This window comes from Charadrius vociferus, unplaced genomic scaffold, assembly GCF_000708025.1.
Source record: "Charadrius vociferus isolate BGI_N301 unplaced genomic scaffold, ASM70802v2 scaffold13, whole genome shotgun sequence".
In the NCBI taxonomy this organism is placed as follows: Eukaryota; Metazoa; Chordata; class Aves; order Charadriiformes; family Charadriidae; genus Charadrius; species Charadrius vociferus.
The window spans coordinates 4,806,436-4,832,092 of record NW_009647763.1 but is presented as its reverse complement, the minus strand read 5'-3'; the positions used below and the strand labels follow the sequence as shown (position 1 = coordinate 4,832,092).

Here is a 25,657-nt window from a genome sequence, read left to right as displayed (position 1 = left end):
TATGTAGCCATTTGCTTGAGTTTTTTATTTTTAAGTTAATCTTTTGATCATTCAGGGTTTATTTATTTATTTATTTGTTTGCCTTTTCTCTGAAGCTTCACAATCCCCAGTGAATCCCATTCTGGTCTCTGGTAGACCCTGGTCATGGTAGTCATTGATCTAGTGCTGGCTTTATCTTAATACAGTGTTAATTTTCTTATTTTTTTTGTCCTTTTATGGATGATTTATTGGAAAAACAGCACGCAGTCTGTATGTCTAAGTATACAGATAGTATCATTTTCCCAAAGAACTTTTGTGTGCTTTTTTAACTGTAAGTATGGCTCACTTGCCATCTAAACAAGCAGATAAATTACTAGGAAATAGATTGGAGCTATTTTACACTTTTTGTTGTTTGCTGTTTAGTTTTACATCTTTCTCTACCCTATTTTGAACGCAAGTTACTTTCATTTGCATAGACATTCCGAGAACAACCAATTCATAATGGAGTGAATCAGATAAGCTATAGGAAAATGAATATTCGTTAGTTGGGTTTTTATTTGGATTCTGGAATGGGTTAGAGGAGGGTATTTTCAAGACTCTTTTGGGTACTGTCTCTTTTTTTTCCCACACACCTAACAAATTTTGTTAGCTCCTGTATAATGATGATGATCTAATTTATGGTGATAGGTTACATGACTTGTCTTTAAAGATCTTCTGTATGTTGTGGGGTTTTTTTAACCCACTATCACTAGGAAGCTTAATAGTGTTCTATCTTTTCACTAATTATATAGGATATTGCCTTGAAGAGTATTTCTTTAGTCATTTTAGAAATGTGATCTTTTTATTTCTTTGTATTCCATATTACAATGCAAACTTGATAAATGTAACAATGTCAATTTATAACACATTTATAAAGCTAGCTTGATGATGGCAATATTTAGAGACTGTTTTGCTGAAAAATACACCAGATTGAGCTCAATTTCCTAAATTGCTTACACCGTGCAGGGAAAATTTGTATTTTAAAAAGCAGAACTCCTGCTCTTATTTGTGCTTCACAAAAGGATAAGAGCACTGAGCGGCTCTCCTATAGTTCAGAAATCTAGCACATAGGCTAGAACTAGGGGCATTTAATTTTGAGGGAGTCTGGGTCAATAAGTTGTTCTCACTGCCAGTTACAGCATTTCTAACACCGGTTTAAAGAGCAGAGGAAAGATGTACTTATTGTTTAAAAAGGGAAAAGTAATTATTGGAAAGAGAACACTTTCCGTTAATACTTAAATTCTTGACATTTATTTGGACATGGGTTTTTTTTCTGTCATCTTACTTTGCTAGAATGCAGTAGTTGAAAATATTACCAGTCTGTCAGTGTAAGGTTACTTTAGAAGCTAGCCTACCTTTATTTCACAAAAACTACAGTGCTTTTTTTTTTCTTTAGTTTTCAGCATATGGATTACTAATATTATGCCAATATTTCATGTCCTGTATGTCAAGTAGATTTATCCAGTGGATTTTAACTTTACAGTGTCCATACCTAATTCTAAGTATGAATTAGACAAAGATCAGAGAAATTAATTGTGCCTCTGTGTGGCTGAGAAACACTTTAGCATTGTGTAGTTGTTACAAATAATGTATAGCAAAAGTTAAATGCTGAATTCTCTGTCAGCTGTAAAATATTCTTGCTATGGAGATTTATCTACCTTGGATGAGACAGGAAAAACCTCCTTAGTTCTAAAGATTGGTTGGTCCTCAAAGGCAATGGGAGCAGGTATGAAGTGTGATTAGTTCCTCAATGTTTATTTGCTACATTTAAGCTTCAAGCCCAGCTTTCAAATTTATCTGCTATAATCTTGACTGTGTTCAAAAAAAGAGATCTTTACAAATAAGGGGTTTTTTGTCATATCAATCACTCTACTGTCTCTGTGCCTACCATGCTTCTAGAAGTCCTCATATCTACCTTGCTAATAGTTACTGCTCAACCATTTTTGTTCTGCTTTGCAGCCCTGCAGTTCTTCAGCTGATGCTAACTAGTAAGCAGGATTCTCAGTTACGTAATCTGAACCTTTGCATTTGACATAGACTGCTTTGAGTTAGCGTGTCTAAATAAAGTCTCAATTTTTAGACCTGGGACTATGATCTTCCTGCAGTGTTTCAAAGTCATTCACGTGTATTTCCAGAAGTCCTAGCAAAATTCTGGATTCTAGAGGAAGTCCTGCTGACCTAGTCAAATATTGTTCTTAGCTTTTCCCAAGACGATCCTAGCAGGATTACCTTCAGAAACATTTTATTCTAGATATGCTTTGTTAGACTGAATGCCTTCTAACAGTATTCACTTATGAAGGGACTGAGGGATATTTATAGCAACTTGTAGGTATTGACACTAAAAAAAAATAAATAATATCCTTTTTTGTTCATCTTAATAGGGATGTTCCTTCTCTGGCCTTGTTCATTATATAGGAAACCTGTTTTGGGGTTTTTTTCTTTTTTTACTGTCTCTTGATTTTGACAAATTTTTGAAATTTGTATAATTTTTAATACATCTTGCAAGATGGCATTTTTATAATTTTTGGTGGGTCTGAGTGGTAACGAGTTATGAGATTCATCTTAACTTTTTGTTTTCTGTGGCCTTCTGAGGCATTTGCTGGAAATTTGCCTTTCCAGGCTTAAAAATATGTACACATAATATTATTGAAGGTGGTAAAGTGAATTTGTAAATCATAGACTTTAAAGGTATTGTCTTGCAAGATTTTCTTCCATCTCCCCAAGCTCTACACATTTTCAGTAGTAGTGTCTGTCTTCACAGCTACTCATCTCTGTTTGAGGCATCAGTATTTCAACTGTTTGTTACAGTGAAGAGCCTTCCCCTTCCTGATATATTGGGAACTGCTTGAAACAGTGTGACCAGCAGTAGGGAACAGAGATCACACCTACCTGCTGCCATTGCCATTAAGGATCCTAAAAATAGTAGGAAGATAGGGGAAGTTCCATGAGTCTTGTGCCTTGAGGCTAAGAACAGGTTATGAGAGTCTGAAAAGGCTCAGAAATAGAAGGTAAGTAATTTTCACTTTTTTATTAAAAAAAATGGCAAACAGTAAAATTGAAAATTTTACAGCTTTAGAAAATAAGTATGTGTATACACACACATATGTGGTTTTTGTTTTAAAGACAATATTCTTCTCTCTTCATACAAATTTTCAGATAAAATTAGCTAAGGGGAAATTTTTTTGCCGTGGGAAACGCTTTCAACCTGATGCATTGGAATCATTTAAGTTATACAGTAAAATACAAACTATGTGCCTGTAGCTATGTGGCACTGAGTCAGTTTCTACAAACTAATTCACTTGTTGCAATCAGCAAATTGTCAAATTACACGTTTTGATTAATATCTTGTGGTTGTGGAACCCAAGTGGATGCTTCTGCATCTCTAGTTCATTGGATCATGCTGCTCTTGAGCTCTCTTCAGCTGGTAGATATTGTCTTATTTGCCCAGAGGCAACAAGCACCTATTAGGAGAACCTTCTGTGCAGGTGCTGAAGGAGCAGAATTATAGTCTAGAGAACTTTCGCTGCTTCCAGAACAAAGGAGGGAAAGTTGAGAATCTGGGTTTGTAGAATAAATTTTCCAAGTCAAAAAGTGGCTTTGAAAAATAGTATTTCAAAATAAAAATATATCTTATAATTTTTTGCTTCCATATTAGGTCTGAAAAGAACAGGGATAATCAGAAATCTTGCTTATGGGAAAGTATGCATGCATCAATGTGGTATGACTGAGAAAATATCCTGCAGATGTTAGACCTGATAACTTATCCAAGGTTTTTTTCTGATGTTGTTGCTGCTGAGCAACATATTCTCAGAGTCAATTTAGTAAATCTGTTCTATGATTATTCAGATATTCAAATATTAATTGTGTGAACTATGGTGAAAACAGCCCATAGTCCAATTTCTTACTCAGCTGGTAATTTTGGGTTCTGTTTCTACAGGTTCTCAACAAACAGGGTTCCTCAATGCCCTGAAGGACAGTCCTGCAAGATATCCTTTCACTGAAACAAATCGTAGATCTTGTTGCAAAATAGCATGAGATGTGTTTTTGATTGTTTTCTTGCTGTTGTTGGATATGTGCATTTGGGACTTTATCAGTTAATGGTTTCATCACTTCCTGAACAACAGGATTTCCTGCCACATGTTGGAGATAGGACTATAGCCTGGGGTGGTTTCTATTGTTCATCGTTTGTGGAGTAGTATGCTTGACAAAGGTCTGTAGTTTCTGTGTGTGATGGAAATATGCTCCATATATTTGTGATGGAATTCATAAAATATCTGAGACTATACCCATGCTGTGGTTTCATTAAAAATATTCAATAATTTTTTTGCTTTTACAGCAGAAGTGAAGTCAGAAAAAAAAAAAATCAGCAAAGTGGCTGATTCTTGTCAGGGTAGAAAAAGTAGATTGGGGAACAACTGAAACCATAAGCTGTCCCTGAAGAGTTCAACTACTGAAAGTATTCTTATGTTGATTTTACTGGTTTTGAGAAGTCATTTTCAAGTATTAACTTCTGTTAAGTTACGTAAAGTATACATGAGCATACTCAGGGACTACTATTGTTGTTCAGCCTGGAGAAGAGAAGACTCTGGGGAGACCTCATTGTGGTTTTTTTGATATAAAAGGGGACTCATAAGAAAAAGAGAGACTTTTTACCAAGGTCTGTAGTGACAGGACAAGGGGTGACAGTTTTGAACTGAAAGAGGGTAGATTTAGGTTGGCTGTAACAAAGAAGGCTCTTAAAATGAGGGTGGTGAGACACTGGAAGAGGTTGCCCAGAGAATTTGTGGATGTTGCATCCCTGGAGGTGTTCAAGGTCAGGTTGGATGGGGCTTTTAAGTAGCCTGATCTAGGGATAGGGAAAGATGCCCCTGCCCATGGCAGGGAGGTTGGACTAGATGATCTTTAAAGGTCCCTTCCAACCCAAACAATTCTGTGGTTCTAGTTTGTAAACACTCCATGTTCTTTTTATCACTTCACAGGAGCTTTCTGTATATTTTCTACTTGGTGAAAGGGGCTCCTTCTCTCTGAAAGCAGCTAACATAATGGAAAAATGGGAAGCCGATATGACTTCTCTTAGGTTTCTTTCATACATTTCTGTACAGACTGTAAGCTTCCCACTCCTTATGTATATGTATTGAATGGTTTGTGTCTCAATAAGCAGTTTGCCTCTCTCACAAAGATACTATAAAAAGAATTCTTTCCCATACTTGTGCTGAAGAAAGTCTGTCTGTCCGTTGTGCCTTACACAGTTTACCCTTTTCCACAGAAGAGTAGGAAGAAAAAACTCTTACTCTGTCATTTGTAGTTGTGCATAAAGACAGCCCTCTCTTTCCAGGTAGTTTTTCCAAGTGTCAATTCTCCAGGTTCCGCAGATACAATTTTTGTGTGTGTGTATTTATCAGGTAGTCACTGAGCTGTAAACTCCCTTTCTACACAGAACCACTGTTCAGATTTTTATTTTTTTTTACAAATAATTCTTCAAAGCACAAACAAACTGTTCTAAATAGCACAACAATAGCTCCAATTAAAATAATTATAGTCACTTCTTACAAAAGATGATTCTTTCAAACTATTTTCAAACTGAGACTAGCTTTCAATTGCTCTTAAATCAAAAGGTAATTGATTATGCATTTGAGGATCCTTTTACTGGAACAATGGGCTGCTTATTCATAATTTGTATTCGGAGATGTGCTGCTTTGAAAGGCTCAGTAGCGCATCTTGTAGAAACGGCCTGGTTTGATAGTGATATGTTGGACAATTTAATAGCTTGGTTACAATTCCTAAGAGTAAAAAAAATCAAATTGTGCAAATAGTATTGGGAATGCTGCTTTGGAGCAAGCCAGCCAATTTGGGCATAGAGAGCATTGCCATTTCTATCTTGCTGACAACCCTCTCTGAGAAACCAAGGGAGTGTTACACCATATTATGCCAGTAAATTATACTTTGTTGAGAATATATTGTGCTTTTTTGTGTTTGATTTTTAATTAATGGAGTCACGTTAATCTAACATAAACCACCCGTGCTGTTCTTGAGATCTTTTTGAATCTTGGTGTGGGGAACTGAAGTCTCTTCTTGGCAGAAAGAAGTCCCTTTCGGTGGAGAACTGAAAGAGGTCTTGAACTGAAAGGAATTCCCTTTTTTGTCAGTAGGAATTGCCATGTGGAGGGAGAAACTCGCTTTTCAGGACCCTTTTGAATGTAATCATGGTGAGGAACATCCTGTTAGTGGTGCGCTCAGTCATCTGATGAGGTTGCAGGGAGCACTTCTCCCTCTCAGGTTCCCCTTTTCTGACCTGGTGATTCTTCCTCTTAGTTCTGGTGTGTAGATTCTACCCAACAGTGCTGACCTACAGCCGTCCTTACGATTTCTACCCTCTCAAAGCCCAGTTACGTGGACTTGTATCGTGCATAATGTTTTGGGGCTGTTTCCTTCTTTTACACCTTTCTGAACCCTCTGCTAACAACAGTCTACTTCCTTATCCATTCTCACTGACTCTCCTTGCTTCAGCTGTGCCTGGTGCACAGTCAACTGAGACCGAGTTCCTGTCTTGTGTTGGTTTGATTCCACATAGTTTGAGGAGGAAACGAGAGGGAGAGCGTAGTGACCATGCTGCTCAGCAATGCACTTTGGTCATCCTGCTGCTTTTAGAGCAGATTTGCTGAGAATGGAAATGGCTCTTTTCTGGCTTTTAAACCACTCTGAGCGAAGTAGGTTCTAGGGGAAGTTACACAGACAATTCAAGCATCTCCCAATTCATTAGGTGAGAGCAGACCTGCAATACAAGACTCTTCACTGTTAACTAATATTAGGATTATTTATCACAAATACTTAAGACCATCCATGCATTTTCCAGTCTGTGTGTCTGCATAATGGTAAGGAACTGTCATATTTCGCTTCTATTGACAGGTTCAGAGATAAGGATGTTTTCATATGTTTTAAGTCTGTCCTTGTTCTAGAAGATTTTGAGTTATGTTGTCTTGGAAACTGACTTCACTAAAGGTTGGCGTATGGTTAATATACAGGTTATTTTTATCCTATTATTTTCGCATTGTCTTGTTCCTACTGATTTATTATATCTGTTTTTCTAGGAACTGAAGCCTTTTCTGCTGTTGAGTCATGTTCCCTAGAAAAAATTTATTACTGAAGTGTTGTAGAAAATAACAGTCTTGAAGCAAATGTATTCTGAGTTCATGGCTTTTGTGTGTAAATAAAAATACATATAAATAAAAAACTATAGCAGGGAAGCTTTCTGTAGAAAGTTGCTCTTTATGCTTGATTATATAAAGTTTAGAAGCAACTTTATTGTCTTATTGCTGAGATAATGACTCCTTGAGAGTTAATGGTAAAAATTGTAACAAGTGTGCAACAGTGAGTGCAAAACTGACTTTCTTAGTATACCAATCTCACTTTTAAAAGTCTGGTTACTTCTTTATGGCATTTGGGTTATGCAGTTTATAAGGAGTGAAAACAGAGGTAGGTTGAAAGATGAAAAAAGAAAATGAATGAAAGGTGCAAACTGAAAAATAATAGACAACCTAATAGTGCAGTCTGTTTTTTATAACTCTTACACTACACTGAGGAATGTAATTCTGTGCTTTTAATCTACATTGTTGCAGTTGGGGGAAATTAGAAAAGATGAATGTTGGTCTTGCAGTTCAAAACCACTCACTTCATGTAGTTCAAACCAAATCAGGATTGAAGCTGTTTATTGTTTCATTAATGACACAGTGATGAGTAATGACACAGTGATGAGTAATGACACACTTTAATCATCACTGATTGCTGGATAATTATATATTCAGGGTCAATATCAGTAACAGAAGAGATAAATGGCTGTATTAAACACTTAAGAAATGCTGCTAAACACCTACAAATGTCTAAACAGCATTCTGTAACTAAACCCCCAAAAGTTCTAGTGGAGCATGTCCACACCTTTGCTACCCACTTGGAGCTGCGGGTACCCTGTGCTGTATGTGTACTTGTGCTGCTCCCTACAACACGCAGGTGAGAAAGCACCTCACAAGCTCACATACGTGTACCTCAGGTGCAAGTCCCTATATGTGGCACCCCATACTGGCAGTCTGCTCTCTGCATGCAGACTACTGGCAGCGTTTCACGGGGAGGTGCTCTGTTTGGGCTAGGTGGATGCCTGCGGAATGACCTGTGGCTGTGCCAAACCAAGTTTTGACTGCCGCTGTTCCCACTTGAAGTTCTTTTCTGCTGGTTTTTGTGATCTTTTTCTTACACTTTGGGCTGATGCCTCCTTTAAAAAGACTTGTAATTTCTCAGTTACTGTTTAATAGCAGCAGAGTGAGTTGGGAGCTGATAGTCTTCCTATTTAACATAATGAGTTTTGGGCAAATGCTGCTCAGTTTTGAGTGTTCAACCCCACCCCAACTATTTACACTCACAGGCTTAACAGGAGTTGTTATCCGGGCTATTTGCAAAGTCTGGGCCGTTCAGGCACCCCCACAGGTGTAATGTAGACTATATCCAGTTATTAGAGGGATTTGAGAGAGCAAATGGACTTTGTATTTTACTTGGACTGCTGCACTTTGACGCTAGTGTAAGGATCCCTATCAGCATCTTAACTTCAGTAACAGAAGAAAAACAGGAGAGTCTAGCGATTAGAACATGACGAGATGCAGACTACTCGGTGATTGTTGCTGCTATATGTATGAGCGCAGATCTAGTACCCGTAGTCCTGGCTCAAGACTTCCATTGTGCACTAAATATTTTTACAAACACATCTGTTCGGTTTTTGCTATTCAGCTTGTCTTGGGTCATATCCCTTGTGTTTGATCTTCCCCTCACCCCATCAGAAGCGTTATTTACTGCTGCTTATCAATTTACCTGTCTTAATACAAGTGTGATGACTTTTATTGGGTGACCATGAAAATTTGAATTTCATCAATTAAGATCAAAACCATCAGTAGTTTCTGGCCTTTTTTTCTATCTGCTTACTCTTAAATATTTGCTGGTATAGATAATATTCAGTGGCCTGTACACTAAAGCTGACTGACAATGGGCTTGCTTTTCTGAGTTTAATTTTTGCTGACCTCTTTGAAGTACCCCAAAGATATTGAAGGACTTGTGGATTATAAGTTGGCTACCCTGAATTTTGTGATTGTAACTACTTGTTATTGGTTATATTATTTTTTTTCCGTTTGCGTATATTTCCTTGACTTTCAATTACTGTGCTGGAAGCTGTGGTGTGTTTTTTCTCAGTATGGTCTATTGTTGGCCTCTCAGGTTTTCACACATATTTGATCAGCTCCAATCAAACAACAAATGAAGATGTAAGTTCATGGTATATTTCTACATATATGTTACTAAATAGTAATGAGGAGAAGGTGATTAATTCTAGTTGTATGCAGTTTTTCTCTGTTATTCTTGGAGAAGTCATGCCTGCCTGCATGCTTTTGTGAATGCTTCAGTAGGAAAGAAGGAAGTAACCTCTGGTCATGCTTGATTCAAAATATCAGAAGAGGTTTTTTGGACACCATTTGTTGTGATTTGAAGATGTGCTGGTCACATAGTGTGTCCATCATGATTTAACCCACAGGACCTGTATCTTGACATAGGAAAATGTAGAAGAGCGGAGACAAAGAAACAAGTATATTTTATACAGTAGGAAATTACTAAATATTTTTCAGTATCTCTTTTTCACTGGGAGTCTTAAATATTCTTTGACTCAAAAATTGCTTACTATAAAAATTGCAAAGAATGTTGAATTCTTAAAACAAAAATTTCATCCTTTATTTTATTTTTCCTTTGACATTTCTTTGCCAATTGGAGATCTAAAACCTCTGGCAAGTAATGTATCATTAATTTAAAGGTCAACTTTCTCATTTCTACAGTTGCCCTATTTCGTACATAGGTTTCCGTTGTTTTGCTGTGAAATTATGTTTAACTGTGTGTGGAAGCTTCACGTGTCCTCCCCTAGCTAAAAGGAGAAATACAAAATGAATGAAAGCAGAAAATAAAAATAGCTAGGTACCTAATGATATAGAAAACTTCTTGGAATTTAGTAAGTGATCTAACAAATTATTCCAAGTTTAAAATTATTTTATTGTAATTTTCTGTTGTACCTTTTTTCATAGGTGTCTAGCAAATGTAAAAGTAGCATCTTTGGGTCTGTCAAACATATGTTTTATTATTGTTTAAGGTCGTGATTAAAATTATAGATTTTACAATAAAAAACTTACAGGGGAGGCTCAGAATGAACTGTTCCTCAGCATCAAGTAGCCAAGCAAGTAGCCTGACTTTGAAGAAATCTACCTCATTAGTAAGGCAGATGAGATACTCTGGTATTGCTCAGTTATTAGGTTTAGGCCAATATTGTCTCTCTAGATGGACCCAGCGTGCTTCCACTATCCCCCCTTCCCTCGAATAAATGTCTCTTTTGGATTGTTGAAAGTCAGATAGCAGGGAACCGCAGCAGTGTAGCACATCTGAATTTCAAGTAAACCGTTCAGTAATTTCATTTAAAGCATACGCTTCCAGCTGAATACAGTAAGACATTTTACTCAGGCTCTCAAGTATCTCACAAATAGAAAAGCAAGACTGGCTAAAAGAAAATGTAATATGGGCTAAAAGGTAGTAATGACTGCAATTGCTTCATAATATTTTAGGGCCATTTGTGGGCATTAGGGAAGGTAATGTTGTGTGGTTTGCACAGCTTGAGAGGTTACCCAAGAGTATGGAAAAGTGCTCTATTGCTGACTTTAATGGTATGTTGAAATTGAACCTCTTCTGTAGCACATACCATAATATTTGTGAAGTTAAGCTTAGACTAATATGTTTAGATGCTGAAATTCCTACTGTGATGTGGTGGGTTGCTTCTGTCTGGACACCAGGAGCCCACCAACCTGATTGATCACTCCCCCTCCTCAGAAGGACAGGAGAGAGAATATATAACAAAAAGCTTATGGGTCAAGATAAGGATGGGGAGAGGTCTCTCACCTATTACCATCACAGGCAAAACAGACTCGACTCAGGGAAATTAGTTTAATTTATTACCAAGCAAAATCAGAGTAGGATAATGAGGAAATAAAACCAAATCTTAGACTGCCTTCCTGCCACCCCTGCCTTCTTCCTGGGTTAGGGTTCACTCCCAATTTTCTCTACCTCTTCCCCCAAGCAGTGCAGGGGGATGGAAAATGGGTGAAATATTCTCACTCCTTTCTTCTGAATGCTGCTTATGTTGCACAGCAACTTTTACCCCTTCTCAAATATGTTATCCCAGAGGCACTACCACCGTCAGCCAGCAGTGGGTCCATCTTGGAGCCAGTGGCATTGGCTGTATTGGATATAGGAGAAGCTTCTAGCAGCTTCCCACAGAATCCACCCCTGTAGTCCCCCTGCTACCAAAAGCTTGCCATGTAAACCCAATACATGTAAGTATATTGGTCCTTTGAGATTTTGGGTTGTCTAAATCTGTGGAGGTAAAGCATGTGCTTGCTTGTAAGATTTTACTGTCCAGCCTTTCATAACAGCCCAAAACTCTAAGCTGTTTGGAAAGTGGGATCGGGGGTTTTCTCTGGTCTGCCTCTGATGTAAGTAGCATGTTGCTGCGTTGGTAACCCTTAATTTGTCTTACCCATTTTCTGTATTGTATTGTATGTGATGCATCTTGTTCATATCTCTCCAGATAAAAGGGTCATGGTCAAATAAAAGAGGTAAAGAGAACTATAATCCATACAGTTACGGCAACATCTTTACTAATTGCTGTGCTGCACTCTGTGGGCCCCTCTCTCCAAGGTAAGAGTATCAAAAGTATTGTTAGTATAAATGAAGCCACATGATTGCTGATGAAAGAAATATTAGTTCTGATTGCTTGAGTTTACTCAACAGAAAAATGTTTTGTTTTACTGTCCATTAGAAGCTTTAATTACATTTTTCTTCAGTAGTAAAGAGATAAGTTGGTAATTTTTGGTTAAACTAAGTTAGTGAACAGATCCTATAAAATGTATTTAAGGTTGACATCTGAAATGAAAATAGATTTGTATGTCTGTTGTTTGAACCTTTGCCACTGCAGTTAATAACTTCTAGCGATAAAAAATTCCTAGTAGTTAGCTGTTGTGTGATGGGAAACTTGAAATTTTATTAAACTCTTACATATCTAACAGATGTGTCATGAATTTAGGAGAGTTTAGGAACCTTAATTCTACAACTAGTTTGATAATTGTTCATTTTTGTCTTTTCACTCTGAACTGTTTTATTTAAATGGACAGTAGTTCTTCTTTATACTACTGTTAACATATATACATTAAACTGAATTTGGTGGTCTTACACCAAAGCAATTCCAGAGAAAGCTTAATGGATCAATTTTTGCTGAAATCCAAACTATTTGTATATTCAAGGTTGCAGATGGCTTTTCAGTTTGAACAAAATGTAAGACAGAGCTGAGACTAGAGAAATAAAACTGGCAGCAGGAAAGACAGTTCTCTGCTTACTCCAATGCTCAGTGGTTAGGTAGTTTGCATACTATGTGTGCAATACTGACCCAGTTCCTCTGGAGAGAGTGGCTGACATCTTGCAGATTATTTTTGTGGCATACTCATTGGTTGAAGCTGTTTTACTTTATCTGGAATTATGTAGTTATGAATCTGAACTGTCGAGAAGAAAGTAAGTAAATAACTTTATAGTCCAGTGGCTAAGGTGTTTCATTGGAAATGGGATTTCTGTCTTCGCTGTTGTGAATATCAGAGGTGGTTCTTCTACGAGCAGTCAAAGGTCAACAGGAGAGACTGACATCTTTTCCTAAGGAGGAGACAACCGAGTTAAGATTTGCACATACTGGGTTAACACTGTAATCCCTGTGGTGAGAAAGAGTAACCCTGTTTCTGCTTCCTGCCTCTATGGATGGTACCTGAAGCCAACCCTTTAATTCTGCCGTTTTGCTTTCCATGAAAGTATGTGATATAAAAACTCAATGCCATGCTTCAAATTCTTTTGTTTGACTCCAAATGGAAATCTTTATTAGAAATACATAATGTTTCTCAGTATTTGAAATAGCAGCTTGGGCTGATACAAGTAGTGGCACACAATATACCTGACTAGCATTGGCTCCTGTGTTGTAAGAGTTTGTACATTTTTTCCTAAATTCCATATAGCAACATAAATTATTTAGATGACAAGGTATATGTAGAGTTTCTGCAGGGAGATATTTTGTGACCAATGGTAAAAATTTACTGACTGTAAAATGTAAATTATAACCTCGCTTTTTTTGACTTTTAATCTCAGCTGTGTCCCAAGTCACCAGATATTTTATTTTTCCTTAAATTCTGATAAAGTCATTTAGCAGCAATGACAGCTTAAAATTCAAAATGTTCAAGTGCTTCTGAGAATGGAATGCAGATTAAGAGAGGATCTGCGAATAATCCAAATTTTTCTCACTTCTGTTAAAGATCATGTTTGTAACTTTTAAATCTATGCTACCAAATTCAGAATGCATTTTACATGTCCTCAACAGTAACTTTCAAATCCTAATTTGATCCATGGCTGTCAGCATAGGTCTAACTAGGGTTCGGATATAATAAATTGTGCACCTATTTTAAAACATCTGGGTTTTGAAGGAGTACTTTCCACATGGCAGTTTCTAATATCAGGTGGATTTCTAAGTGTTTTGAAGGTACATAAAAACCTGTTCTGCAGACCTTCAGGAGCGTTTAAACTGGTCTCTGAGTGGTGGAAACCTCATTCACTTTTGAGAGGGGAAATGCCTTCATTTTTCCAAGCATCCTGTTCTTATCTTTTAAAATTGAAACCATATTGACCCTTAGTGAATTTAGAGGTCCCAGAAATCCAGTTCTGTGCTGTCTTCAGCTCTCAAGTGTTATTCCTGTCATTTTGTCTTAGTAACAGGAGCTATAAACTCTGCAGTTAAAATTTTATATCCTGTGGTAAAATTTATAGTTTTCCAGATGGGAAGTAACATTGTTCAGGTACACAGGAAAAAACATTTGGCCTGTGCTTAAAAATATGTGGAACTATCATTGAAAGCTACATATAATTTAAAAAAAACCCCAACTTTGAAATGAGGCATAAATGGTAGAAAAGATTGGGGGGGGGGCCTCCTTTCCTTCCTCCTTTCCTTCCTCCTTTCCTTCCTCCTTTCCTTCCTCCTTTCCTTCCTCCTTTCCTTCCTCCTTTCCTTCCTCCTTTCCTTCCTCCTTTCCTTCCTCCTTTCCTTCCTCCTTTCCTTCCTCCTTTCCTTCCTCCTTTCCTTCCTCCTTTCCTTCCTCCTTTCCTTCCTCCTTTCCTTCCTCCTTTCCTTCCTCCTTTCCTTCCTCCTTTCCTTCCTCCTTTCCTTCCTCCTTTCCTTCCTCCTTTCCTTCCTCCTTTCCTTCCTCCTTTCCTTCCTCCTTTCCTTCCTCCTTTCCTTCCTCCTTTCCTTCCTCCTTTCCTTCCTCCTTTCCTATTGATAACAAAAGAACCTTCAAAACAGATTCTGATTCAAAGTGCACTAGTGAGTTCTGCAATTTGTTTTCACACTTGTAGTTTAAAATTATTGGTTTTGTTGTATCTGCTGGTCAGCTTCGAAATCTGTTGTCTGCGATAAAAATCGAGCAAAATAGCAGTACATATGACTATATGGCAGGTAGTATTACAAGGAAACAATTACCTTGCTGATGAGTAAAAATGAAGTCTTGTACTTCAGTTGAATAAAAGGGGACATTTGAAGTAATTGGTGAGGTATTAAGGTCTGTTGTATGATAGAGATTTTTTTCTCTTTCTTTTTTATTGAGAGAAACTAGTCATTGATCAGAAATATCTCTAACTCTTTTTCTTTATTCTTATTATTCCCTAGCTTAATTGACAGAAGAGGATTTATACAACCAGATACACCACAGTTAGCAGGACCATCAAATGGCATTACTATGTACGGGGCCACACAATCTCAGAGCAACATGGTAGGAATCATCCCATAGTGTTGTTCATCAAGATTCCTGTGAATGTTTTCCTTCTCCACTTTCATGTGAACTAATCAAGTAATAACTAACTGGATACAGCTGATACTCTGGGTGGAATGACTTGTTTATTAACAGTAAAGAAAAAAAAACAAACCCAAGGCTCTTTTTAATATATGTTTCACACAGTGTCATAGCTATTGCTCATGGATTCTAAAAAAAAGAGAGGCTTTTCTACACTGTTGATTTATTGAATATACTGGCATTTTGACTTGTACTGTTGACATCTGCTGTGTTTTGAACTGGAATATTCAAGTATCATGGACTTGCTCTGGTTCATCATTTTCCACCTAATTGTTATTTTGTATGGCACTTTCTTCATACTCTATTTCCTTCTTTGCTTGTACACTGCGGTTTTGCATAGACTAATGTGTTTTTAAAAAGCAAAGATGAACAAAGAGGAGTTTCTAGGGGAGAAGTGTGTTGAAGGAAGAGCAGGAGGACACTGAACTTCCAATGATCAAAAAATGGCAACTGGATTGTTACAACAAAAGCTTTTAAACGTCTTTGAAACTGTGCCAATAGTTTTTACTTTGTTTTTTGCTGGTAGCATTGGCTATCATAATGGAAGATAAGATTTCCAGTGCCAAGAAGAAAAGAATAACTGGAAAGAGACCTTTTTCCAAAGGCAAGCATCTTACATATGTGCCTATTTCTGAATTGTCCACATATCTTCATATTATGTGGGTTTTAAGACTTTGTCAAAGAAGCCATGAGTTATGGACGCCCTCCCTCTGCCAAAAAAGAGGCGACCACAAGGCCTTCTGACATAATTCAGCCTTTCTTTTGAACAAAAGAAGAAAAGACCCACTATTCCGAGACAGATTAGTTTTAGTGTCACTGATAAACTGGTATAAAAATTTTGCTGTAGTTCCTAAGATGGTTTTACTTACTATTTTGAGGATTAAATAGAAGATTTGTTAAGTTTCCTTAATAAGAAAATGTATTAGAAACTCAGTATTAACTGAGTCTTCTGTGAGGTGCAGTTGTGCAAAACAAGGTAATGCTCCATGCAAATTTTGCTCAAAAAAAAAAAAGTAAATCTGAAAAGACAAAAAGGGCTTAAAAAGAAAAAAAGAAAAAAAAAAAAGAAGAAAGCAGACCTTAGAAATAGCCTGAGGTGTTTCAGGGATTACCCAAACTTTCTGACTCTGTCAAGGCTTCTTATTTGAGAGGGTCATTAACCTACAATAAGTCCCTGGCATTAAATTATCTTAACACTGTAAGAATTACACCTGCGTTGCAAGAAAACACTATCATTATTACTAGATATTAATGAGAAAAATCTTGTGCCAGTTTGATAGAAAATTAACTACATTTGTCTCTAGAAATGGAGAAATCTGTTATGGTATTACTTTAAGTCAAACAGGTAGCTGTTATGATTTTAGAGTGTAATATCTGTAATTACGCAAATTCTTCAAGGATTTGAACTTATTATATCTTAGAACATCACACTACTCGAGCTGGGAAAGGCTTGAGTTCTTTAACAGTTATCAGAGTCACTTGGAAATGTGCAGTTTTCATTCCTGAAAATGGTCTCTCAGAAAAAGCTTGAAAAATGTAATATGTCGCATTTGGTATGGAGGAATATCTTTAAGACTGTGATGCCATTTTTCTCAGGGTATTATTCTTGGTCTGTATCCAAGACCGATTGGCTTCTAGTGGCAGCTGGCTATCAGCATTAAAATTTCTCCCTTAAGTTTTGTTGCAAACTGTTAAAGACTTGCTTAGTTTCCCAGTCTCTCTAGCACTATTTTCTCTTCCCTATTTAAAATCTTGCATTCTTTCCTGAGTTGTTTGAGGCACAAGAAATTATAATACATTTCCTGCTGGCAAAACGCAGTGGGACATGACTTTGCCTCTGATTTGTTCTTGTTTCACATTTCCCATTTTCTGTTTTCTAAGGTCAATGTTTTTGTTCTTCTCAGTAGACTCTGTGTCTGCTTTCAGGTTCCCATCTCTCCAATCTCATAAAGCACCAAACCGATTTCCCTACTTCACAGTTAAGGTCTCAATCTCATCCACGTGACAGACTTACTTTTTTTCTACCAAAATTATTTCACTTTACTGCTAGCTTAGTTGTTTTCAGCCATTCTGTTCAGTTACCAGGTTTCCTGTTCCGATTTAAATTTAGACAGAAATAATCGAGTAAAACTTCCTCATTCTATTTAAACCTTTTTCCCATGAAGTGACCCCTAGCACTTTTCCAGGCTTTACAGCATCTGTTTCTCTCAGCTTTCTTCCCAGGACACAGTCTTAGATTCTGAAGAAGTAGTTTAGGAACAGAAGCACTGGAAGCACCAGCCATTCGCTTGTTTTTACTTGTAAAGGACTGCGGAAGCTTCTTGAGTGAAAGGCACTGGAGTACACTTTATGGCAGAAGTAAAACAAGCTTGCAGCACCTGGTGGTTTGATTTCTGGTTGTTTTATTTATTTATTTATTTATTTTTAGAGGAGGAATCTCTGCGAGATTTTCTGGAACCCCACTTGCTAGAAGTTCAGATGCAAACATCAAAATTTCCTTTGGCGACTGATAGTTTAAATAATAGACTAGATCAAGCCCAAGACTCCAGTGGAAGCCAAACAGTAGAGGGAAAGTCTTTGTGGAAGAAAAGGTTTCCTTTTTACCTCGTGTCTTCACTGACGAAGGGTAGGCAGAAGTTGAATTATGAGTCAGTTCCTTTCTGGAAGGTTGCACGCCTCTTGGGGGAAAAGGCAGAGGCATAAAATGAAAAATGCTTTCTTGGAGCAGAGGCAGGTGGACCACAAAGATCTGTCAAGATTGAAGGGGATGTATCTGGTACTGCAGCTTATATTCTTATGCTTTCAGATAAGAACAGGCAAAGTGAAATTCCTTGACTTAAGAGCATGTGGAGATCATAGTCTTAGTCCATACATACTTTTTAAATGGCAGAGGTTTAGCCGTGTAGATGTCATCAGAGATAATTCCACTATTTTAGCAAGTTTAACGCTTTTGAGTACAGGAAATAACTTATTAGAAATCTGAAGTGTGTTCCACTACACTTTTATAGTATGTCCTTGGATTTTATTCCAGAATGCATCACATCATCTTAATTCTACATTGAATCTTAACGTCTAGATATTATACTACTTAACCCATATAGCATGCTAAGATGTCTCTGCTGCCCATTGATATTAAGGGAGGACTTTAATGAGCATCTCTCACACTTGTCTTCTCTTATTCCTTCTGTTCCCTTTTTCCTTTCGTTCTCTTCATTTCCCTCAAATATTTTGCTCAGTGACTTGTGTCTTTCTAAGTAAAATTCTTGTGCCTCACCCAACTGGCCTTTCATCACTCTTTAAATCTCTCTGGGTTGCTTAGTATTGTATTCTGGTTTAATTTATTTTAATATATCTTTTAGCATAGCATCATTTTTGTGTTTAAGCTCAAAATAAATATCAGGTTAAGTTTAAACTTGCCAGACACTAATTTTCAGTGCAATACATTATCTCTTTTTCAGGATACCATTTCTGGGGCGCTATTTTTGTATTTAACAGCTTTCGTGGTAGTTTTGCCTTTGAGACTTAGAATATTTCATATAGGAGCTACCCTACTTGTGCTAGTGACTCAGTTTGTCACAATCTCAGACAGTCAGGGTTGTTCCTATAATCAGTGCTTCATAGACCCATACCATGATTTTATTTTTTTTAGATCTTTATAAAAGAGCTTTTTCTCCTGTTTTCTCCATAGTAGCTCCCTTGCTTTGCTAAGAGCTGAAGTTGTATTTGTTTTTTTGAAGGCTGGAAGTATGTATAGTTATTTTTTTCCTGGTCCATTCCCAGTGTTTTTAATCTCTTTTTCAATATCATTTGAAATTACTCATTAGCCAGCTTCTTAATATCCTTATCCACGTGAAAGCACGGTCGCTTGGAGCTCATGATCTGTAGATCTGATATTTCCAAAGTATTTCCCTATTGCATTTTATTGCTGATTATTTTTACAAGCTCTTCATTAGTTTGATTGCCCAAGTATCCCTTTTCTCATTCTTAAGAATTTTTTTTCATGAAACACAGTATCTGACCCATTATGAAATCATAGTTTTCTCTGTGTTTTATTCTTTCTTTCTCTTTCATTTGAAGGTTTATTTTCTTTGTATTCTGAAAAAAACTTCTTATTTCACCATAAACCCATCAGCTACCATTACCTGGATCTGCAGTTCTGTAGTACTTAGCTTTCCCTTAAAAGCCTGAGTTGATTCGTGCGTTTTGTTACAGGGTATTTTATTCTTTAGTAATCCGTTATGAAGAAACACAGAATCTATCTCACTCCATGTGCTTTTTTTAGAGGAATTAGTTTGGTTTATTTTTACTATGATGTCTCTAGGAATTTTTTAATGCCTTATAATGTGATAGATTTTTTCTTCTATCTGCCTCTGTGTCAGGACAGGTTTATTTCTTTGTTTTTAAGAAATCTGCTGGTACTCCTGCATTCCTAGGCATCTCTTCTTCAGTGCTTAGGTAGTTCCTTGTGTGCCAAATTCCCTAATTTCCAGTTCTCCCTTTCTGGATGCAAATTCTTTAGTTAGAGAATACATACTTATACGTACTACTGGAAATTGTAGAAACCATAATAGTGCATGTGCAATATTTGTTACCAGTGAGATGTGTAGGAAAGTCTTCTCCCAAATGTTCACATTGGTATTTCTGCACTGATCTGGAAACAGGAATCCAGCTGATCCAGGGAACGTTAACTCTCGCCTTCCTAGCGTACTTTTTCCTTTGCTTTTCGTGTTCTCATTATTAGGAGTATTTCTATCATGACAGTAAAAGGATCAGCAAGCATAGGAGCCCCACTTTGCTGGGAGTTTTACCAGTGTTCCCTTGTATATTTTCTGTCGTACTTCAAATATAATTTATCATTTCCCAAAACAGAACTTAGGGGTCTTATCAAGTCAGCATTACTACGGACAAGGTTGATAGAGGTTTTTCATGAATGCATTTTACTTCACAGTTAAAATGGGTTAAGGGGACATGCAGTAAATCAACTTCAGCATTTTGCTTTGGGTTGAGGTATGTTTTGGAAGCAATCCTTTTGATTGTGCGTATTTACTGCATTTTTGTTCACATTGCAGAGCAGTATCAGAGCACATGAACTAGATTTCTTTCAGAAGGTGTGCTCCCAGAATGTACCCACCATGCTTTAACCATTCAGAGATATTCAGCCCATAGGAACAAAGAGTAGCTAGTCTGAAGTAAAATCCCCGGAACAGGGATTCTGCAGCCCTTTGACTTCACAAGTGTTTCTCTTCATAGATCTGCTCCTGGTGCACTGTACTACTTGCTGGTGGAGCCACTGAGTTGGTGGCTTTTGTGGCTGAATTGTTGCACAGTATCTGCAATACCATGATTTTGAGTGTGAAATCCTACAGCTGTTGGGAGTAGTTATGCAGCTCCATCCCTCCAGTCTTTACCCATCTATTGTATCCATCTAGTATGGCATTTCAGCATCCTTCCTTGTTACTTCACAGCACTGTCAATCAGTGCTGTCAGTCTCCTCCAAAATTGTTGTTGTTTGTACTGTATTCAGAGATGCTGAGATAATTCAACCTTCTTTTCTCTGTCTTCTGAGAACTGTTGCGATTCTTTTGTGTTACTAGTGTTTAGAAAAATTTTAACAAAGTTAATTTAAAATTCAAGGTAAATAATTTCTGGCTTTGGCATTAGAAGTGTGAACAATATATTGCCATGTACATCATCTATGTTAACATGTATATTTTGTGTAGCTTAGAAAAAAATCAGATTTTCTTCAGGAAAAAAAAAGGAAAATATTGTTTCCTTAGTTGTTTGTATTTATTATTTGTGAAATAAACACAGAATTTTAGGTTTTGTCTAATTTGCTTTAATTCGTGCCTTTCGATGTGAAAATAGAGATGGCTAAAAATTTCTGTGCACATATATAATTAAACTTCTGTACTTGTAGAACTTATTAAACTTGTCTTACCTTCAGAATCTGCTGTTCCTCTGAAACAGTGGAAATTGTAAGTGGAAAATAAAAGCAGTAGTTCTGAAGTGAGAAGGTACTGGTGGAATAATTTCTGCAGCAGATTTTTAGCTATTTCAATTCCAGTGCTTGGCTTCCTTTTTTTACAATCATAGAGTTTTTTTGTTTCATTTGAATTGCTGGCGTTGAATAATTCATATGATTAATAGCTGTTAAGACTTTTGGCCCCAAATTTCATTTAGTTAACAGTGAAATATGTCGTCAAGGAAAAACCCCCATGCGAGCCCTATAAAAAGATCTGATTTCCTTGTTTAGTTTTGCGTTGGCTGTTTAGAGTCAAGAATAGTCTACCCGTATAGTATGTGTCGTTTTTATCAGATGTTTTTGAGAGCTTCATTGAACACATCTACCTTTTCTAGTATAAACCCCGCTCTAGTCACTGTTGAAAGCTGTTTACAGCCTGAATTTCCTTAAAATATTTCATGTTGATCACAGTTTAATAGAAAAAAAAAAAAAAAAAAAGAAAACCTGAAATGCATCTGAATAAGAGGAGAGTTTTTAGGGAAGTGACAAGTGCATGGAAAATGAAAAAGAGATATACTGCACCTGAAAAAGTTTTATAACGGTCTGTTTAATGGAGCTTTATGAGGCTACTTTATCTTTTCAATATTGATTCGGTTGAAATGCACTAGAGTTCAGTAAGAAGAAAATGAGTTCAGACTGTACAATGAGTTCAAGTAAATTACCTTCAGCTAATTTAAAACTGTGTACTTGTAGTGCCTGGAACACATTAATGATTTCCTTTTGAAGATCAGTGCTGAAGCTTCACTAAAGCAATAAGTCAGCTGCTAACATTATTTGTTTTCAATGTACCCCAGTGGTTATAGGCATTTCTTTGTTATTTAACATGCTCTTTGGCTACTGCTTTTCAGAGGGGGTGGATTTTGTTCGTCTTTTGAAGTTTGAAAATTCAGTTAACAGATTTTTAAAGTCTATATAGTAAGGCTGGTTGAAGGGCTATAGTTTAATTGAAATAAGCAGGCGTGAATAACACTATATTAATCAAGAATGAGTTATTCACACTGAATTACTAATTGAAAGCTTGACTTAAAAGATGCTGACAGTTTTCTTCTTAGTAAGGTACTTATGCAAGGTTTTGGCTTTAAGCCTGTGAGTAATCCCTCTGAAATGATATGGGACCACATCAGTTGTTTGGCTGAGGTTGTTCATCATTTTGTGGGGGATAAAATTGCTTGCAACTGAACTCGATATATGTAACAAGAGGTTCTCTCTCTGAAAGCGTAAGTGTTGGAAGATATGTAACTGAGTAAGGATCAGCCTGTCAAAAAGTAGTTGGTCTGGGAGTCCTAGTCCACTTAGATGTGTTTAAAATACCACCGATCTACTGTGACCAAGTAGTCTGCTTGCCCATTTTCGGAGTGTAATGTGTGTGCATCCATCATTAAGCTATTCAGTGTGGGAATTGGAGGACCTGAAAATATCAGAGGAATCATTCATAATGATGTTTTTCATCATACAGTGAAGGAAGAAAAAGTATTTCCATGAGTTTGCATAGAATGTATCACAGTGGCTTATTAAACTTCAAGGGGCATTTTAGGGAATTGCTGTAATGTTACCAGAAGTGGTTATGATCAGGAATATCTTGAAGAGATGTTGGATTTGTGATGTCTTTTGGTAATTTGCTATAGAGCGAAGAAGTCAGTCATAAAGCAGAACATACTGCTTTAACAAAATCCTTGAAATAACAAAAGTGAATAGACATGTCTTACCTCTGGATATTTTTTTTTTTTTTTATTATTATTCTGCTTGCTTCCTTCCAAATTTTCTTTGCTGCATTGGATTTATAGTTGTATTCATTTACTATAGTATTTCTCTTGCACAGCGGAACAGTAGTATGGCAAATGAATCTAACAGGATTTTGAAAAACTGCAGATGTTATAACTGATCAGGCTATGAATGAAATATATATTGTCCTTGGAAGCTCTCAAAAGTCATGCCAGTTTGTGTTAAAGAAACTTAATTTGGCAGTAGGTGTACTACCCACTTAGCTAGCTGGACATTATTGAGACACCTACCTGTCTTGTCATCTCAAGGAATGAATGATACTTTTGTATAAATGGTTTTTAGGAACGATGTAGAGCCAAAAGCATTCCTGGTAATACTCGCTGAGCTTAATTGGATTTATATAATGCTGAACTTGGCTTGTTATTGTGAAAGTGCTTGCCAGAAAACTTGTGTTTTGTACCTTGATTCTTCACATTGACAAGATTAAATTAATCGAGACACAGCCTAAAAATCATGAAAGTTGATATCAAATTACTGCATCTGCAGTGCTGCCTAATTTCTAGACATCCTCTAGAGTACAGAGTATAGTGTAGTATGTTCTCTGGAGTGTATATATAATGTATTAAATTGGGAGAGGGGGAAATTTTTGCTCATAGAGGCTATATTGCCAGCTGTATCTTTGTAAAACCACCTGCAACAAAGGAATTCTTGTTCTGGATAGCTTCTGTCACACCTTGATTCATACATGTGAAGACCAATTAAAAAAAGACAGTTGCCTAGTGTTTTTGAACTTGGAGAGATGCTTGGATTATGCTTTTGTGCCCCTCTCTGAACTGCTAGCTACTCTAGGGTAAAATAAGTAGTGTGGAAGTGATTCATCTCACCTGGAATTGGGAAGGTTTTGAGATGCCCGATGCAGTTAGTTACATGTGGATTTTGCAGCTAGACTTTCCAAATGGTTTTGAACAAGAATAAGCAAAGCATTTGAATTACAGTACTCTCAAAATACTATTTTAAAGGTTACCAAAACCTTTAAGTGAACACTGTAAATGTTTATCATCATTTACTTTGATAGTAAACCAAAGCACTGGCTCAGTTATGCATGCTTTTTTTTCTTTTTTGTTTTTTTTTTTTCCCGGGCAGCATGCAATGGGATTTTTGGGTGGCTAACCATGGAATGATACTAATGGCTTTCTTTTTTTCTCTTCACACCCCATTCTTTTCCATACCTTTTTGTCCACATTCTCCCTTTTTTCTCTGTTTTGTTTGCCTTATATGATTTTGACACCCTTCCATTCTACAGTGTGACCAAGATCAGTGCATTCAGAGCACTAAATTCGTTTTGCAGGCTGCTGCCACCCCCCTACTACAGAGTGAGCCAAGCATAACTAGTGAAGAGCTACCTTTACCAGGAAAGACTACTATCAGTGGGCCTTGTGCAACTCTAACTCTAGGGCAACCAACACCACCATCTTCTATGCCAAATCTCACATCAGATACAGGTTTGACAGACATGATACCATTAAAAGAGGAACACGAAGGTCACCAGTTTCTCACTCCTGAAGAAGCTCCGTCACCCCCTGGGATGCTGCCAAGTGGAAGTCCTATTACACACAGCCATACAATGCACGTCCTGAGCCTAGCCAGCCAGGATTCATTGCATGAAGACTCAGTACGTGGTCTCGTGAAGCTTAGCTCAGTTTGAACAGCTTTTTTGAATGCTGCACCGTTTCTTGGTGTTGATACAAATCTCTACTTAACAGGAATGACGCTGCAGTACCACTGTAAGACTTCGTAACATGCCTATAATGGAAACTTTATCGAGTAATGGAGTCTACTAAAAAGACAAGTTATTTTTTCAATGGAGCTATGGCATTTTTTTGACCAGGTTGTTAATGGTTGTGCTTTGATGGTGACTGCATTTTATTTTCAAGCAAAACCAGAAATAGTTAATGATCTTGTTTCCTGAAGCTTGGGTACAGCAAGTTGGAAGTCAGCCTGTAACAAACGCCATGTACAGTACAAAAGAGAGAGATTCTTGGATGTAAGTGTCATGCTCTGTGTTCTATGCTCTTGTAATACACACTTGTTAAGGCTTACCACACTTGTGGCCAGAATGATCTGCACTTACATGTTATGCTACTAATATTTGAGATAGAAAATTACCATTCCATTTGTTAATACAAAAAAAAAAAAGACTGCAGATATGGATTTGCATGCCACGCTACAGTATGTGTTACAGTGGTGTTGGTATTAAGAGAAAGTGCTGCTTTTTTATTTGTGACTTTCAAAGTGCTGTTTCATTTAAAGACAGTGCAACAAACAAATTAATGGACTATTATTTTTTCAATTTATTAACATTTATTTAAAATTAATCAGTGGTGCCTAGAAGATGGAGAAATACTGATTTGATCATGTTGCATATCATTTAACCTTCTGTTTAAGTGTTTAGAGTGAGGTATTGTGTTGTGCCATACCACAAGATTCTTCCACTCCCTAATGTGATACAATTACCTGTGGACCTCCAATAAAATGACATCATCTATTTCTTGGACATGTGTACAGTTATCCTTGCACAGCTTTCCTGGGGAAAGAGGGGGAAATCATGACTTGTTGACATAGTTTGTAAAGATTTGACTGGAATATGTTTACATAATGAAACCAGAGCTATGGAGGAAGAGCTGGTTACAATTAGGATTGCTTCACCATCGTTTATGGTTTTGTTTGAGATGTGTATTTTTTCCCATAAGAAGTCTTTATTTGGAAACCGTAGAGTTAGCATCTGCTTGGATTGTAATTCTACGTTCCTTATCATATGGCTAAAGGGTGAGGGGCTTAAGATTCAAGACACAGACAGCTTTGTGAAGTAATCGTAAATGGTTAACAACAGACTGCA

At 37.0% G+C, this 25,657-nt stretch overlaps 1 protein-coding gene across 1 annotated transcript in view; it reads left to right on the top strand.

Moving 5' to 3' along the window:
- Positions 1–25,329, top strand: part of ZDHHC14 (zinc finger, DHHC-type containing 14) — a 51,761-nt gene extending 26,432 nt beyond the window's left edge. Inside the window, exons 4-8 of the mRNA XM_009882324.1 lie at positions 3,956–4,004; positions 9,215–9,317; positions 11,672–11,781; positions 14,834–14,936; positions 24,065–25,329. Of these exons, the coding sequence (XP_009880626.1) occupies positions 3,956–4,004; positions 9,215–9,317; positions 11,672–11,781; positions 14,834–14,936; positions 24,065–24,466 (767 nt within the window). The 3' untranslated portion in view covers positions 24,467–25,329. The remainder of the gene's footprint in view (positions 1–3,955; positions 4,005–9,214; positions 9,318–11,671; positions 11,782–14,833; positions 14,937–24,064) is intronic.
- The last annotated feature ends 328 nt before the right edge of the window (positions 25,330–25,657 follow it).